We start from the raw sequence: 15,130 nt of genomic DNA on the forward strand, positions 1-15,130 counted from the left end.
TACATCATTTATCTTGAAACGAATCGTAGGTGTGACTTTATGAAAACATCACCTCATACTTTCAAAATAATCTTATCCTACACATAAACATGTTTCTCTACGCGTATTTATAAGTTGTTTTTCGCGAAAACAGAAATATCGTAGCACTTATCATTATTCTACTAGGTTCATTGACTTGACAAAACAACAGTCTTGTATATCGTATATCGTTAATGTTTCACAAACAGTTGTCTATCTAACGACCAACGTTTATGTGCGATGCCCTCGTTTTATTTGTAATTAAATGTATTGTTTTTTTTTTGTATTAATCTAAACGTTTAATGTATTGTATATAAATTATTATCTGTACTAGTTAACTGCACTGGGTTTACTTTGAAATGGTAAACAATCTTTGTGTCTATAATAAAAAATAACATGTCAAAATTGATTCTGATGGATAGGGTAGCTAAAAATGGCATCGTTAATACAGTCGGCTCAAAATAATCTCAAACTTTTACATGTTTTTTTATTGATAGTCCCACTGCTGGGCAAGATCTCCTTCCAAATAGGGAAGGGTTTGAGAATTGATCACCACGCTAGCTCACTGTGGGATTCGGCAGTTATTACGGCTTTGCACATAATTAATAAAGGTTTTATATCTTTTCGAAGCTGTTTCTGGTCGACCTCTGAAGTTCGTCTGAAAATAAAAAGTTTTATATTGCATCATTAAACTTCACAATATTTATGCAATACATTTCGTAAGTGTTTTTCGTAAACAGACGCTCTGTTTATTACAAAAATAGTTTTAAAACATAAGAGAATTTTGTGTGGGTGCCGTGAGACGGCTAGGTCAAACTGCACTGTACCGGGCGAATATTATATTTGCAGGAGACTCTATCTCACATCGATTTTATTCAAAGCTGGATATAGTATCACAGTTTGAACCGCCCGTAGACCTCAGACGTGTCTTAACACACCTTGAGAAAAATCTCAGTTGTAGAGCATATGATCCTACTTGTAAAGTTTGAATAATCTTATAATTGTAATATATAATATATAATAATAATCTTAATATTTGTTCCTCTTTCACGCAAAAAACACTGAAAGGATTTAGACGAAACTTGGTACACAGAAAGTTGACAACCAAGATTAACATACAGGATAGTTTTTATCCCGATTTTATGTTCCCGTAACCTGTAACCTTATAATACGCTCATGAATTCGAAAATAATAAGTGCGTGTCAGGATTCGAATCTTACGACCTTTGGCTGGCAGTCCACAGCTAGCTGCTTATGATCTAGATGACTTTTTAGTCGATGCAAGTTTTCACACTCTGCCCTCATGAATTGGTAATTAACTTTTCACCCGCAGCAAAACAAATAATCTTATAATTTAATACGTAGTTGCAAAGTCAGTGTTTACTTAACTTTATGCCAACGTAATATAAATATAATATTATTGTTTAGTAATGCAATGACGGAATCATGACGCTTCCTTGATAATATAATGTTTTAATAAAGATATAAAGTTTTATTGTATTCATTAAACGAAGAATGTAAAGAATGCTTGAGAAATTCTTTGTTGTGGGTTACACCTATGACTACTCTTTGTTTTTTTTTTTATTAAACGAATCCCGCATTAAGGAATTTAATCCTTGTATATGGAGTTTTCGTAAACATTCAAGTCACTTGCACAAAGACACCCAGACTCAAGGCAAGCATTCGTGGATCACACAAACGCTTGTCCTAGGCGTCGTACACTTCTCGTTGTGTTACCGATCTTTGCATCAACAACAGCAGCTTCTTCAAGACCTTAGTACATAATCTTTAAAATTTACATAACATACATATGTCTACCTGATCGTGAATCCAAATAACTTGTTGACATAATATAATCATTTCTTATCTATCACGACACCTATGTTTAGTCGTTCACTAGTCTGTGTGAAAATCACGTTCAGCTTACGTCGTTACGTGATCATACAAACTGACGGACATGCGGATTCTCTACTGTTGATAATGTATATCGTTTTGATTAGAAACTTTTTGATAGTGAATAGTTTTTGTATTGATAGTTTTGTAGTCCTAGGTGAATCTGGTCACTTTTTAAATTGATAAATCAATCGATTTGATATCAACGTCCGCTGCTGGTTATAGAACTCTCTCACAACACCTGGTCTTCAAAATATGATCCTCACAAATAACGTTCAAAAAATTAATTTCTAAATACATCCTACTTTATATAAGAAACGCGAAAGTTTGTATGTGTGGATGTTAGTTCCTCTTTCACGCAATAACTACTGAACAGATTTAGACGAAATTTGTATTAAGACGTGTTAATCCTAATTATGAACTATCTGATTAACAGATTAACGTGTTTCCCTCTCATCATTTTTGATACGTTGGGCAACAGCTGGTACTTAACTATTTCTAATCTATGTAAATATTTTTATAAAATGTATGCAAAGTCCAAAACCAAGTGATATCACCATGAAAGTGAGTTTATCTAGTCACGGGCTATGCCTATGACCAGCCTCCGGTCGTTACCCTCTTGCGTACTGCGATTGTAATGGTCAGGCGTATCAACTCTGAAACGGCAGCTTAGATACTTAAAATAACTTTAATATAAGCATACTTAAAGGGAGATATGTGAGATGACTAATAATCTTTTTGAAACGACTCTCGCGCTAAAAAACATTTCACAAATATTCAAGTCACAGTCACAAAGACACTCAGAACTCCGAAAATAATTAAAAAAAGAAAAAATTGTTTTACGTACGTCTGTTCAACAAATAGAGAAAGTATTCTCATTATGACGATGTAAATTTTTTAATTTCACATAAGAAAGTAAAAACATAACCTTTTTAGGGATCCGTACAAAATAATTAAAGACGGAACCTTATTTCTACAGTTCCGTTGTCTCTCCTTTTTATGACAGGCTGTATCTTAGCCTAGTTATAAAGTTGAAATTTCGATTCGCTAAAACAAAATATAACAATGATAATCAAGATTTTAAGCAACAGTTATCATGGAAAGTTAAAAAAAGCGAATTTGAAAGATGTCATTTTTTTGGTCTTTAGCGTATTACTACGGAACTTCTAGTTTCGCGAGTCCGACTAGCAATTGACCGTTTTCATTCTGACTAGGCTCAGTAAACGTTGCCTGTGCGTAACCGGTAACTCGCTCATTAGTAATGCTAAATAAAATACGTAACCAACTTAGTTATAAGCTTAGTTAAATATAACCGTTTAGTTACGTGATTAATCTCCGGTTTTATACTTAGCGACAATCGTTAACCGCTGGATTTTATCGAATTTAAACATTATTTTGAATATAAGTCTGATTTGGTAGGACGAATGGCAAATATAAGGATAGTTTTTTTGTGACTGCCACTAAATATAGAACAAATCTACTGTTAAAGTGTTAATAGATAAATTTATGTGATTTAATTACTTAAATTGATAATTTAAGTGTCCCTTTTTATCTAAGAACAGTATTTTTGATAACATTCGTTGTTTTGAAGATCTCGATATTTCATTGTCTTATGTAAGTTATTCACTCTTTTGACGCATACTTTTATCTAATATCTTTTAATCTGTAATTAGATTTGACGATGTTGCTTAAGATAAGGTTTTTTTTCTGGTAATGTCTAATTGGTGCTATTTAATATTGAGCAATCTTTTTTGAAGATCATTCTGCTATACTGGAGGTCGTGGGTTCGATTTCCGATCAAGACAAATATTTGGGTGATGAGCACGATCATTTATCGCTAACATTTATGTATTTCGACAAATACAAGCTTGGCTTAGTTTGAGACTAGATGGCGTTGTATGAAAGTTGTGGAATATTATTTAATCTTTTGTCAGCTCTTGTTTGGTTTAAATCACATTAATACTAAGTATTGCCACAAATAATGAATTAAGAAAATCAAACAATAAACGCATCCGCCAGTTACACGGGTCAAAGTTCAAACGCACAAAAATTCAATCTTGCACGAATTGTTTTTCTCACAATGCTGTTGACTGTAGATAAGTTATCACTTATGTAATGACATACAATATTTGCGCATCAATTATGTAAACGCATGTCTTTATTAACCGATTATATTTTTATCTGTGCATTACGCTTGCTAATCTTTCTATAGTGCGTGAATGTGATTTCGATTTTTCGTATGGTTGTTTTACAACCTGGTGTCATAGTTTAAGCAGTACCTATGACTCAGGCATGGTTTTATTTGAAAGATAGGTGCGAATATTTCTTTACGATGTGTAAACCAAGCAATTTTGCAATACCAAGATGGCAGCTTTGAATGCCTTATGGCAATGGCTTTGGAACTGCCAAGCCAAAGAACTTTGAATGTTGTGTGCGTTTGAGAAATAAATCTCACTTGTCAAGTCGAATCGAAAAGAAATGGGTTGCGTGTCGAGATTCGAACCTACGGCCTTTGAATTGGGGGTCCAATAGTCACAACAGTTTAGATACCAAAGTGCCAACGTATTTGCGGATATCAGAAGCCTTACTTGTTGTAATTTCACGGAAATTAAAGAGACGATGGCTTCCTAACGGAAATGCTCACTGCCGCGAACTGTGGGGTTTCAATTAATCCTGAATCGGTTTAGGACTTAGAACCTAATACTTCCCGATGGTTGCTAGTTTAGTTATACCTTGTTTAAAGTCTAGATGTGTAGAAAATTGTACAATTACTTCGGCATGAGTAATGGGAATTGTACAGAACGAAATTAATCGATTTTTTTGAAGCTTTTAAAGTCATAAGTAGCAGAATTGAAGCTGATATAGTAGTCTAAATTTGCTTTATCTAAGTCGAACTGTGTTGGCAACTATAAAGTAAAGAGAATGTTATGTAAAAGTATTGTTTATATAAATCAACATATTTATGACGTTAGCCGGAAGCATTTGAAACGAAATTTCTGTCAAATTTACACAAAAAATAGCATTAAATCACCATATTGTTTACTTAACGTAATTCTGCTCAAGTAATTACTACAAAAACACGCTTAATATACAAGGTTGTCTGTCTATTTACATTTATATTTGATTTCACGCATTTCCATAAATCATTTAGTAATAGTTTATAGGTTATGTTTGTTCGTCCTTATAAATAAGAAGACTAAGTCATAATGTAATTTCGTTCCACCATAAAAGACTCTGATCGACTTCAAATCGACTTAAGATGCATACACAAAGGTTATATCTCCAATCATATCACCATATTCACTGTCCATATATTTACAGGTAACTAAAAAAAAGATAAACTGCTTTTTAATCCCTTGTCAAGAAGTCCGTGTCGCTGGCTGCGACGGAACTGTCAAAAGTTCACATAATATAAGTATTAAGGGGCAACCCGGTGTATACTTGGACTAAAGGGATAGACCGTGGCTAAACTGTGTTTTGTATTAAACGCTATTTTGTCCTGTGACTCGCGTGAGTACAGTTGTACCACCCAACGGCAGTGCTCAACCACTGCTTGTTGTTGTATCTGACTTTGTAACGAGAGGCGCAGCGGCGGCTGGGCAATTGTTTTTCAACAAGACATTGTACCCGGTAGCCTTGAGCTAAATCCTTAATCCTTCAACCAAAAATCCAAAGTTCCTATATCAGTATTGATTTCGAATCTCGAATATTTATTTTAAAGTAAAAGTTTGATAAATTTGTTTCGATAAACTTTACTTTTTTCTTCTGTCTGCATTTAGACAGTATTTGCGAAAGCATTCTTCAATTGATTTATCATTTTCGCAAGCTTTCTCAAGTTTCTAGAATCCCAAAAACCTTTAAAGACCTCCAAAAGTCTTAACCCCGTGCCAAGTCTCCCAAAAGTCTTTGAAGACCTCCAAGAGTCTTCCAAGACTATTTACCCCCAATTCTCCCACTCCTCACCCTGCACCAGCGCTCAGCGGCCCCCTGGCTGCAGTGCGTTGACCGCGCTCTCTCTCTGTCAGGTACTAGGGCCTCCGCGCCCGGTCGCACTAAACGGGTACGAGCTCAGGGAGGATCGGTGCGGGCATATACAACGGAAACAAACGCTGATTGCTCCTGCACTCGCTTCGGTAAGGCTCTTTACATGTTTTTGTTGATGTATTTTAATAGTCATGACAAAGGGCTGTGCCCTAAAAGGTCCCCTTGTACATAGCTTGAAGCCTTTACTGTAACACCTTAAATACATTGTTGCAATGCAAATAAATGTTATGAAATATTAGAGGTGTCTTTTGTCCGGCAGTGGGATCTTGTAAGATTAAAATACTTGACTGATAGGCGAATGGTTTTAGTCTGCAACTAATGAAGATTGTGATCGATGTGTGGCGGGTTTGATCCCCGTGAAAGACAAGCGTTTGTGATCTGCATATGCTTGTTCTGAGTCTGGTTAACTATTTCCATGTGATTGATTAAGAAATCGATTTCAATCAAAAAATAAATCTTTGGTGTCTTGAAAACAATCCTTGAACGAAGCAAAGAAAGGATGTTTCAATTTTGAAGTACTCTTTTTTGTTTTCCACTGATGTTTCTTATACAAATTCTAGATATATAATGTGATCAATAAACACAGGTGCCGATTCACCCTCCGCTCGCGCAAACGAACCCGATATGTTGAGATCGGGCGCGGGGCACCCGGATGCTGCCCGCTCGCAGGCATCCACGTCGCGTCAGCTCAGCCCCGAGGAGGAGGCGCAGCGCCTCTACGCGACCCTCAACGACTACCTGCTGCTCGAGCACAAGGCCCAGCCAAGGCTGTGTCTGCCGGTCGAGTCTGAGGTGAGATACACGAAAAATAAGCATAATTATGGATATTCAGAAATAGAGAGGGGTTATGATGTAATCCATTATGATGAAAAAAGTCATGTAACAATGTTACCAATACAAACTGACAACAAGAACATACAGCTGACTGCAAATAGAAACTACTGAGTCAAATTTGAGGACACACACAAAATGACAGCTATATCAATTTAAATGAAAGATTTAACAAAATCTGACCATCCAGTCTGAAATTCTGATAACAAAAAAATAAAAAATAGACGATATGAAATCAAAATGCAAAGCGTAATCAAAACGTGCATGGGATTCTAATTCGTCGCAATACTTTTTTGAAGAAGTTAATTATTTCCCATGTTGTTTGTTACACATGAGCTGTATGCTGTCAAAACTTTAAAACTAAACCCATTACAAATCTGTAACTAAAATTTGAAAATTAAACCTGCTTTATACGACACTAAAATCCCACTTCGATAATATACGTGAACGTTATAAACGTTAAACGAATATATAGTTCACGTTTCTTGGTCAAGGTCGCGAGGCTCAATACGGGCATCCGTTTTTATCGTCACATGAATAAACAAGTTTAAAGTTTTTAATTGACGAGCTTTTTATGTAGTCTTATTAAGAAAAACAAATGATTGAGAGAGAGACGGAAAAAACGTATCCTTTGTCTTGCATTGGGACAGAAAAGGTTAGAAAATATGCTATAATTAGGTGTTATCCTGTAGACAAGCTAGATAGCCTGACAGCCAGTCTAACTAAGGGGTATTATTGCTGCCTAGGTAACTGGGTTGAGGAAGTCAGATAGGCAGTCGCTCTTTTCTAAAACAGTGGTACTTAGCTGCATCCTTAGCTTAGCACATTCTTAGCTGAACATATTTAGGAAAAGGCTACAATAATAATGATTTCATTAAATTAAAATATTTCTAAAATACAATCCTATACGCAGGTTTCCCAATAGTCAACATTCAATTGAAGATACAATTGCTAAATCGATTACGTTATTCTATAAACACATTGGACTTTATTTAGCAATGTCTCATTAACATGAGCTGAAGGTCAGTATGTTTACTACAACTCCTAAAGTAAGATTGTTGTTGTGTAAGCAAGACGGCGATATGTGCTGTGTTGTTGTCTCATTCTCTCATGTTAATTTAATGTTGGAGAGGTTTTTGTTTAACATTTTTTTTTTTTTTTTAATAATATTCAGCTATGTCGGGATACAAAAAAACTATTGTAGTGGTTGTATGTGGGCCAAATTTTGTTAGAATAATAAAAAAACATATAATTAAAGTCTTATTTTTTTGTGACCACAAAAAACTATTTTTAAGCAATAATCTTTGTTTTTTGCCTGTCCGTAAGATCTATAAAAGTGAGTCGATTTTTAATCGATTTATTTTTGATGGAAATCCGAATATCCATGCCTAAACTTTTGATCAGTAGTTTCTATATTCAACTATTTCAAACATAATAGTTTGTTCTGCAACATAACATGTTACCATAAAAATATTCATGAATATCCAACTAGCAAGTTATACACAAGATTGCCTGTACCTATGAATCTTTTCCTAACAACTTTATTTCTTCAACAGAATGGTGAGGTGACGACCGGCGCTCGCGACGGCGCGGCCCACGTCCTCAGATGTCTCAAAGTTTGGTTCGATCTGCCCGCTGACGTGCTCATCAATGCCATCAACCTGTTTGACAGGTAAGCGGATACTTTCATCTAGCCCACTATGTCCCTCTAGCAAACTGTCTCCCATTTTTTGGCAAAGGCCTCCCCAAATCCTTCCACGGTGACAGAGACCGCTATGCAAAAGTCACAATGAGGGACAGCGGATGGATGGCGTTGCCGTGATGGGCCAAGGAAGCGGTAGCGAGATGATCCAAACGCTTACCACGCGGGCTGGTTCCATGTGGCAGAGGGTGGAAGAAGAGAGAGAGATCTTAAGAATATTATTTGTTATCAGTAGTATACTTGTTAATAAGACTAAAGATACATACCATGTAATTGAAAATCTTAAATAATACATAGGAACCTCCTGACAACCTCACATCTTTGATGTCTATTAAAACTTCAACATACTAATTTATCCTTTAATCTGCAGGTTCCTAACAAAGATGAAGGTCCGTCCGTGTCACGTGCCATGCATCACGGTCTCCTGCATGAACATCGCCCTCGAGCAGTACGCCGCCGAGACCAACACCAAGCGAAGCATCTCTGTCGAGGAGCTCGGTAAGATACCTATGCTAAAACTAGATTAGATATCAGGTCTATTCGTTTGCATGGTTAGTGATCGAGTTTTCGTGAAGGGTTCACCGGCTTGCTTCCTGGTCTGCCCTTGTCCTGTATTCGCTTACATTTTGCCTTGAAATTCAATATTACGGCCTCGAAATATTTCCTTATACTTGGGCGTGTCAGAACTTACAGAAGTCATGAAGAAAATAGGGCCAAAATTATTCGCCATACTCGAAGCTCGGACAAAGATATGTACCTTTCCCATGGTGAAAACGATAAGATCAGTTCTTGTCTTAGCAGACTTCAACAGTATACTGTATCATCATCATCAGCCCATATTCGTCCACTGCTGGACATAGGCCTCTCCAATACTATATACGTTTGTTTCAGTGGTGAACAGCTTCCAAGTCGTTAAGAATGAGTTCATAAGTAACACCTATCTTTGTCCCACAGTATCCATCTCGCAGTCTGCGTGCACGGCGGGCGACGTGGTCCGCATGTCGCGCGTGCTGGTGGACAAGCTGAGCCTGGCGGGCGGCGCGCGCGCGGCCACGGCGCTGGACTGGCTGCGCCTGCTGCGGGCCGTGCTGCTGCTGCACGCGCCCGCTGCCAGCGTGCAGGTATGTACCGGGGCGAGGGGGCCGCGTGTCGCAGTGTGCTGGTGGACACTGGGGTCCTCATCAACGTACGTATCACCTGCACAAAGGCAACCAGGCAAGCTGTGTCGTACGATCCTCGCGTATGACAGACGTTTGTGTAATCCACGAACGCTTGTTCAGCGTCTGAGTATCTTTACATTTGGCTTAAACGACGAGGTTTTTAGTCAGGATTTTGAAATTGAGCTATTTCAGAAAAAGATGAATAAATTTTGTTTACTTCTTCATTAAACTTCAGAAACTGTGATTTTCAATGCGTCTGTATTTTTTATACGTTGTTTAGGTCTGAAGTTCAACCTCGACGAACCGATTTTGTTGATTTTTAGTTGTCATTTGGTCTCAAAAACTGCATCATGTTTGGCACAGTAGTTTTTATTTTAAGACGGCTGTTTACCTCTAAAGTACCCAAACAAATTCAAATTAATAAATAACATTACAATTAACATCGAACGTCTCTATTGTCAAGGAGGAAGAGCTAGTCCAGCTGCTGGAGATCGTATCGTGTGACGCCGCGTGCGTCAACACGCGCACCAGCGAACTGGCGCTCGTCGTGTTGTACTACAAGCTGGGTGAGTACTAACTCATAATGACACTATATATAATGTTTATATAATTTATTGCGAACAATTTCTAATAATTTCCAATAATCATACACGGCTCAGATGGAAACCGATTACTTTCGGAAGTCGGTCGGTATATGGGGCACACCCGCCAGCGTGTGACGTCTGTTGAGGAGGTCAGATAGGCAGTCGCTCCTTGTAAAACACTGGTACTTAGCTGAATCCGGTTAAACTGGTAGCCGACCCCAACATAGTTGGGAAAAGGTTAGGATGATGATGAGATCTTCACTAAATTTACAAAATGTTTCCTTTATACAGAAGAACAGCTAGCGGAATGGTCCCGCGCCAGCGAGGAAGGCGGCGCCCTGCCAGAAGACGCCTACGTCCTCATCGACTTCGCGCGGCAACTGCAGGCACATTGCAACGTGAGTTATTTGAATATTTATTATAAGTATAAGGTTTTATATGTACTCAAAATATGTCTAAAATGTTTGTAAGTTCCGATCTATTGCTTTTTCCATCCATTTTTTATATTTTCAGGACCGAATTAATACACAAAAATTGCCATAAAATAATCACTGTTATTATAATATTCTTAACTCGAATGCGTTATCATAACGCATCGTAAAAAACGTCTTAATAAATACATACGTACACTTACCTTTATCATGTCGCGAGCGAGGGTGAGAAGATTTTAACATAATCGCCACTTCTCATCCTACTACTTACACCTATATCAGGTCTACTACAAGAAATCACGCACGACACATAACACATAAACAAAGATTATGGTCATCAAAAATTCTTGCGTCCTGACGATGTTTAAGGATCTTCCCCATAGGCACACGTATACTTATCATCGAAATGTGCGTAGCGGCCCAGACTGCTTCGTAAATTCACGTTGTCGCGCTGTTAGCGATTATCGCGTTGGTATAAGCGAGTTACGGAGGTCTCGCGTAGTTAAATGTCGCGCGTCGAAGGCGCGAGCGCTGAAAAGCGCGCGGTTTCTTTTCAAGGAATATTAGGATCACAGAATAGATGGAAGATGATAGTTAACACCATAAGCAACGCTACTTTGACCGCCCTTACATACTTTTATGTTCATATACTGACGACACATCTCTCTCCCTCCCAGATGAGTGAAGCCGCCCTGAGCCACGCCCGCACTCGCGTCCGCCACGTGGTGTCCCGCTACGAGCGCTGCGAGGCGCGCCGCGACCAGCGCCAGCGGCTCGTGTGGCGCCTGTCCGAGAGGACGCTCAAGGTGGGCCCACTGCTGGACTACACTGGACACGGGGACACGCGTGCCAGATGAATCAACTAAACATTACATTCGCTTGTTCAGGTGCTACGGCCGACAGACCGCCTCACATCCTTGCTGCCGACCATCGAGGAGCAACACTTCGCCGTTGACGCCACGCCCACGAGAAACAGGTAACTACCCTACTTCATGTTGTCTTTGTTTGAAGAACAAGTTTCTTAGATATTAACCCACCATTATTCCACCAGATCGGGCAGTGAGTGCAGTGAAAACGAAGAGACATCAGATTGGCCCCGCAGCCCCGTGCTACCCGTCTACTGCGACAACTGAGACCCGCCCGTAACTACCCGGTACCTACCCTACCCGTTAGTGACACTAACTGCCGCACTACCTCCACACACGACGTGCAGGTAGTCGATAGATCTGACACTACTTCTGCTTGAAGAGATAAGTTATATCTTACAACATATGAAGACGGAAGTTAGACTACGTTACATCATCAGTCCACGTTTTAAAAGTTAACTGAACGATGAAAAGTTCAACTGAACTATACAAACAGACACATTAATATAGTTTATTTGATATGCGTTCAAACGGAAGAGGTTCATTTAGACTGCCGTAGAAATATCGTGCGGTGTCTAAATAATCTTGGAAGGTAGAATAGAGGGAAATAATTATGTTGCGAGTAAATACTGATTTTATCAAGGATTTTATGAGTTAAGTATCATATGAAAAAATATTTAGTTAGCAATACTAAAAATGATTTTTTTTTGTTGTAATATGAGCTCCCTTGGTTGAATATTCAGTATTCATCTTACAATATAATTATTTTATCCTATTTTACTGTCATCTTAGTCTGTAGAATAACTCGAGTCAATGTATAACTGCCCCATCGACGAATAAGCTCTATCCTCCATCTGTGGTACTTTAGTGTCACTTCTGCCACATAACGGTACTTTTAGTGTTAATCCGGCAGCTCACTGTGTCCTAGCACCTTTTGGAATCGAGATCTAATTTATATAAGAAGTTTATTAAGAAACATTGACAATTTATGCATATGTAGATATGAAATAATAGCATTGAATTTGAGATTGACATTTTTAATGAGAATTTACGATAATTGAATAAGGCTTTTTGTACACGAGGCAGCGCAAGCTCGCGGCTCGCGTTGCCCCGTGTGTACAGGGCTTTAGACATTCATAGGAAAGTCTAGATTTCGAAAGGTGTTAGTTATTTTGTTAGAAACTTGAATAATAAATCTCTATTGGGGTGACAAGTTAAACATATCTGATAGCCGGGTCCATTGCTTTCTACGCATTGAAACTGACCGAACATTATATTCTGCTTTCTATCAAAGTCCTTGTTGGAAGTCGGTACATGAGTCAGTTTGAATGTGGGAAACGAAATCGCTGTATTTTTAATGAAGAAAAATTCTGTGTTAATTAATTTATATGAGAAAAGCCGAGGTTCTAAGTTAAGTGGAATGTGCTTGTATGTCTCGAAATAGTGCGCGATCCTAGTTTTTTGAAAATGTCAAAATGTATGAGATCCGTGTGTTTGGGTGTTGTCTGTATGAGATCAGTGGTGGGACTGTGCGTTTTATGGTTTTAACGTTCGCAGTTCACTCCCGGCTGTGGTTAAAACTCTATTATAGTGGAATTGCGATGGAATTGTGTTTAAATTGCTCCTCTATTGCTTCTCGGCAATATTAAGCATATTGGTATTCAAAGTTTTAAATTATATTAAATTAACTCGATTGCTATCCGACTTGTCACAATTGTATCGCAACTGTCGCGCCACAGTCGCGCCACAATCGCTTTAATGTATGTTTCGAACTTAGATGTAAGTTAATCCGTATAAAAAGGACAAAAAAAAATCTAAAAAATGGTGCAATTTCAAAATTAATAAAAAAATGCAGTTCAAAATTATTATTAATTAAATAAAAATATTATCCAAAGTATTATGAAATGTAAAAGTTGTTTTCTTTTTATACAAATGTATTGCATTGTGCCGATTGCGTTTCTTTTCGAGGGTTTCTACTAAACGGGCTTTAACAATAATATTCTTTTTTAAGTCTATTAAACGAAAACAATTTTGCAAAACTTCAATTTTTAGTCTACTTCCAGGAAAAAATTAGAAAAAGTATCCTTCGAAAATACATCTTAATTAAACATAATTTTAGTGCCTCTGAAACCCGTAAAAGTAAAGTTACAAAAAAGCTTCATAATTTTAAATCAAAACCCATAAGAATCGCCATCGGTCAACCCAAGCTTTTCCCTACTGTGATTTTTTCTTACAAGAGTGAAAAAGAAGTAAAAAAATAAATAAAACAATTCCATATTTTTCTTAGAATAAGTAAAAAAAAACGTTGATTTGGGGTCGTTGTGATCGAATAGTAAAAAGTGTTCAAATACTGGTGTTAGTACGCATAGTATTAATTTATAATTATATAGAATAATTAAAATTGGTGAGCTTTAAAAGTTTAAAAAGTTTTGATTAAAAGTGTTTAGTCGGGTGACTATTCTGCTGTCGACGTCGCGGACGACCCCTTTTTGCTTTCGTTTTAATTTTAAGAATAACTCCCGTGCACTGAAGTGTCACTTGAGAGTCGGTTTCTTGAACGCCGATCAATAAGAAAGTTAGTTCATCAAATAAATTGTTTGAAACGCTGTGTTTTGTAAGTCTTATGCCGATCAGTTGTGACTACAAGGCTTGGGTACAAATTGCATTTCTCGAGTGCCAACGCTATTGAAACATTCAAATGTATTGAACTGACAAGTCAAAGTCACGTCACTTGTCGAAAAGGAATGTCGTTTCTATATATTTGAAGTTTTCTATTCCAATGGGATGTAACATTGTCTAGGGCTCCTGAACGAGCCTTCTTGAGAGCTACTCAAATTCAAGTGACGTTTCAGTGCACGAGTACAAGTCACACGATTAGAGTGAATGTTAAACTTTTTATATGAGAAAAAGTAAAAAAAAAATCCACCGAAGTTTCTTTTTAAGTACATCTTATTATCAATAATATAAGTATTATAGTTATTTGTAAAAATACATTTTTAATTAATTAATTTAATATATTCGTTTCCTTACATCTTTAGACATACTCGGTCGAGTTAAAAAAACATCTGATTATAAATTGGCCCGTTTTTTTTCAATTATTTTTATTATTTTCTTAGTAGTTATCACTTATTTCTAAATATCGTAGTAGTTTATAAACTTATAAATGACAAAAAAAAATACAAATCTTTGAAAAAAAATTGTAAAAAAAAATTGATCTCAGTTTGTAGTTTTTCTTTATTAAACTTGGGATTTATTTGAACATACATAAATAATTCATATTGTATGTGTATCATTGGCATACTTAGTGACTGCAAAAAAACATCAAAATATTTTCATTTTTTATATAATCTTTGACTAATTTAATAATACGCTGGACTGACTTGATGACCGTTTATTGTCAAATATTGTATTAAACAACTGTTTCACTGACAATATATCCATTCTAAACACTCAGGTGCCTACTAACACAGTTTAAAGTGATATTACAGTTTGTGGAAGCGAGACAGCGCGCTTCAGTAGAACGCCATCTCCCTCCCACACCCGCTATTATATCACTCTAACAGTCGCTAGTAGGAGCACAGCTGTCTAGTAGCGGTCGTCCA

The 15,130-nt window shown here is 37.2% G+C and overlaps 1 protein-coding gene across 2 annotated transcripts in view; it reads left to right on the plus strand.

Annotated features, from left to right (window-relative positions):
• LOC113509014 (cyclin G) overlaps positions 1-14,269 on the plus strand; it is a 33,512-nt gene extending 19,243 nt beyond the window's left edge. For both annotated transcript variants that reach the window (XM_026892249.1, XM_026892248.1), the window contains exons 2-11: positions 5,936-6,043; positions 6,541-6,746; positions 8,342-8,457; positions 8,858-8,985; positions 9,442-9,608; positions 10,111-10,213; positions 10,523-10,629; positions 11,340-11,468; positions 11,550-11,638; positions 11,714-14,269. In XM_026892249.1, coding sequence (XP_026748050.1) covers positions 6,579-6,746; positions 8,342-8,457; positions 8,858-8,985; positions 9,442-9,608; positions 10,111-10,213; positions 10,523-10,629; positions 11,340-11,468; positions 11,550-11,638; positions 11,714-11,795 — 1,089 coding nt within the window. In that variant the 5' untranslated portion in view covers positions 5,936-6,043; positions 6,541-6,578 and the 3' untranslated portion in view covers positions 11,796-14,269. The remainder of the gene's footprint in view (positions 1-5,935; positions 6,044-6,540; positions 6,747-8,341; positions 8,458-8,857; positions 8,986-9,441; positions 9,609-10,110; positions 10,214-10,522; positions 10,630-11,339; positions 11,469-11,549; positions 11,639-11,713) is intronic.
• The last annotated feature ends 861 nt before the right edge of the window (positions 14,270-15,130 follow it).

The sequence above is a fragment of the Trichoplusia ni genome, chromosome 3, assembly GCF_003590095.1.
Source record: "Trichoplusia ni isolate ovarian cell line Hi5 chromosome 3, tn1, whole genome shotgun sequence".
Lineage (NCBI taxonomy): Eukaryota > Metazoa > Arthropoda > Insecta > Lepidoptera > Noctuidae > Trichoplusia > Trichoplusia ni.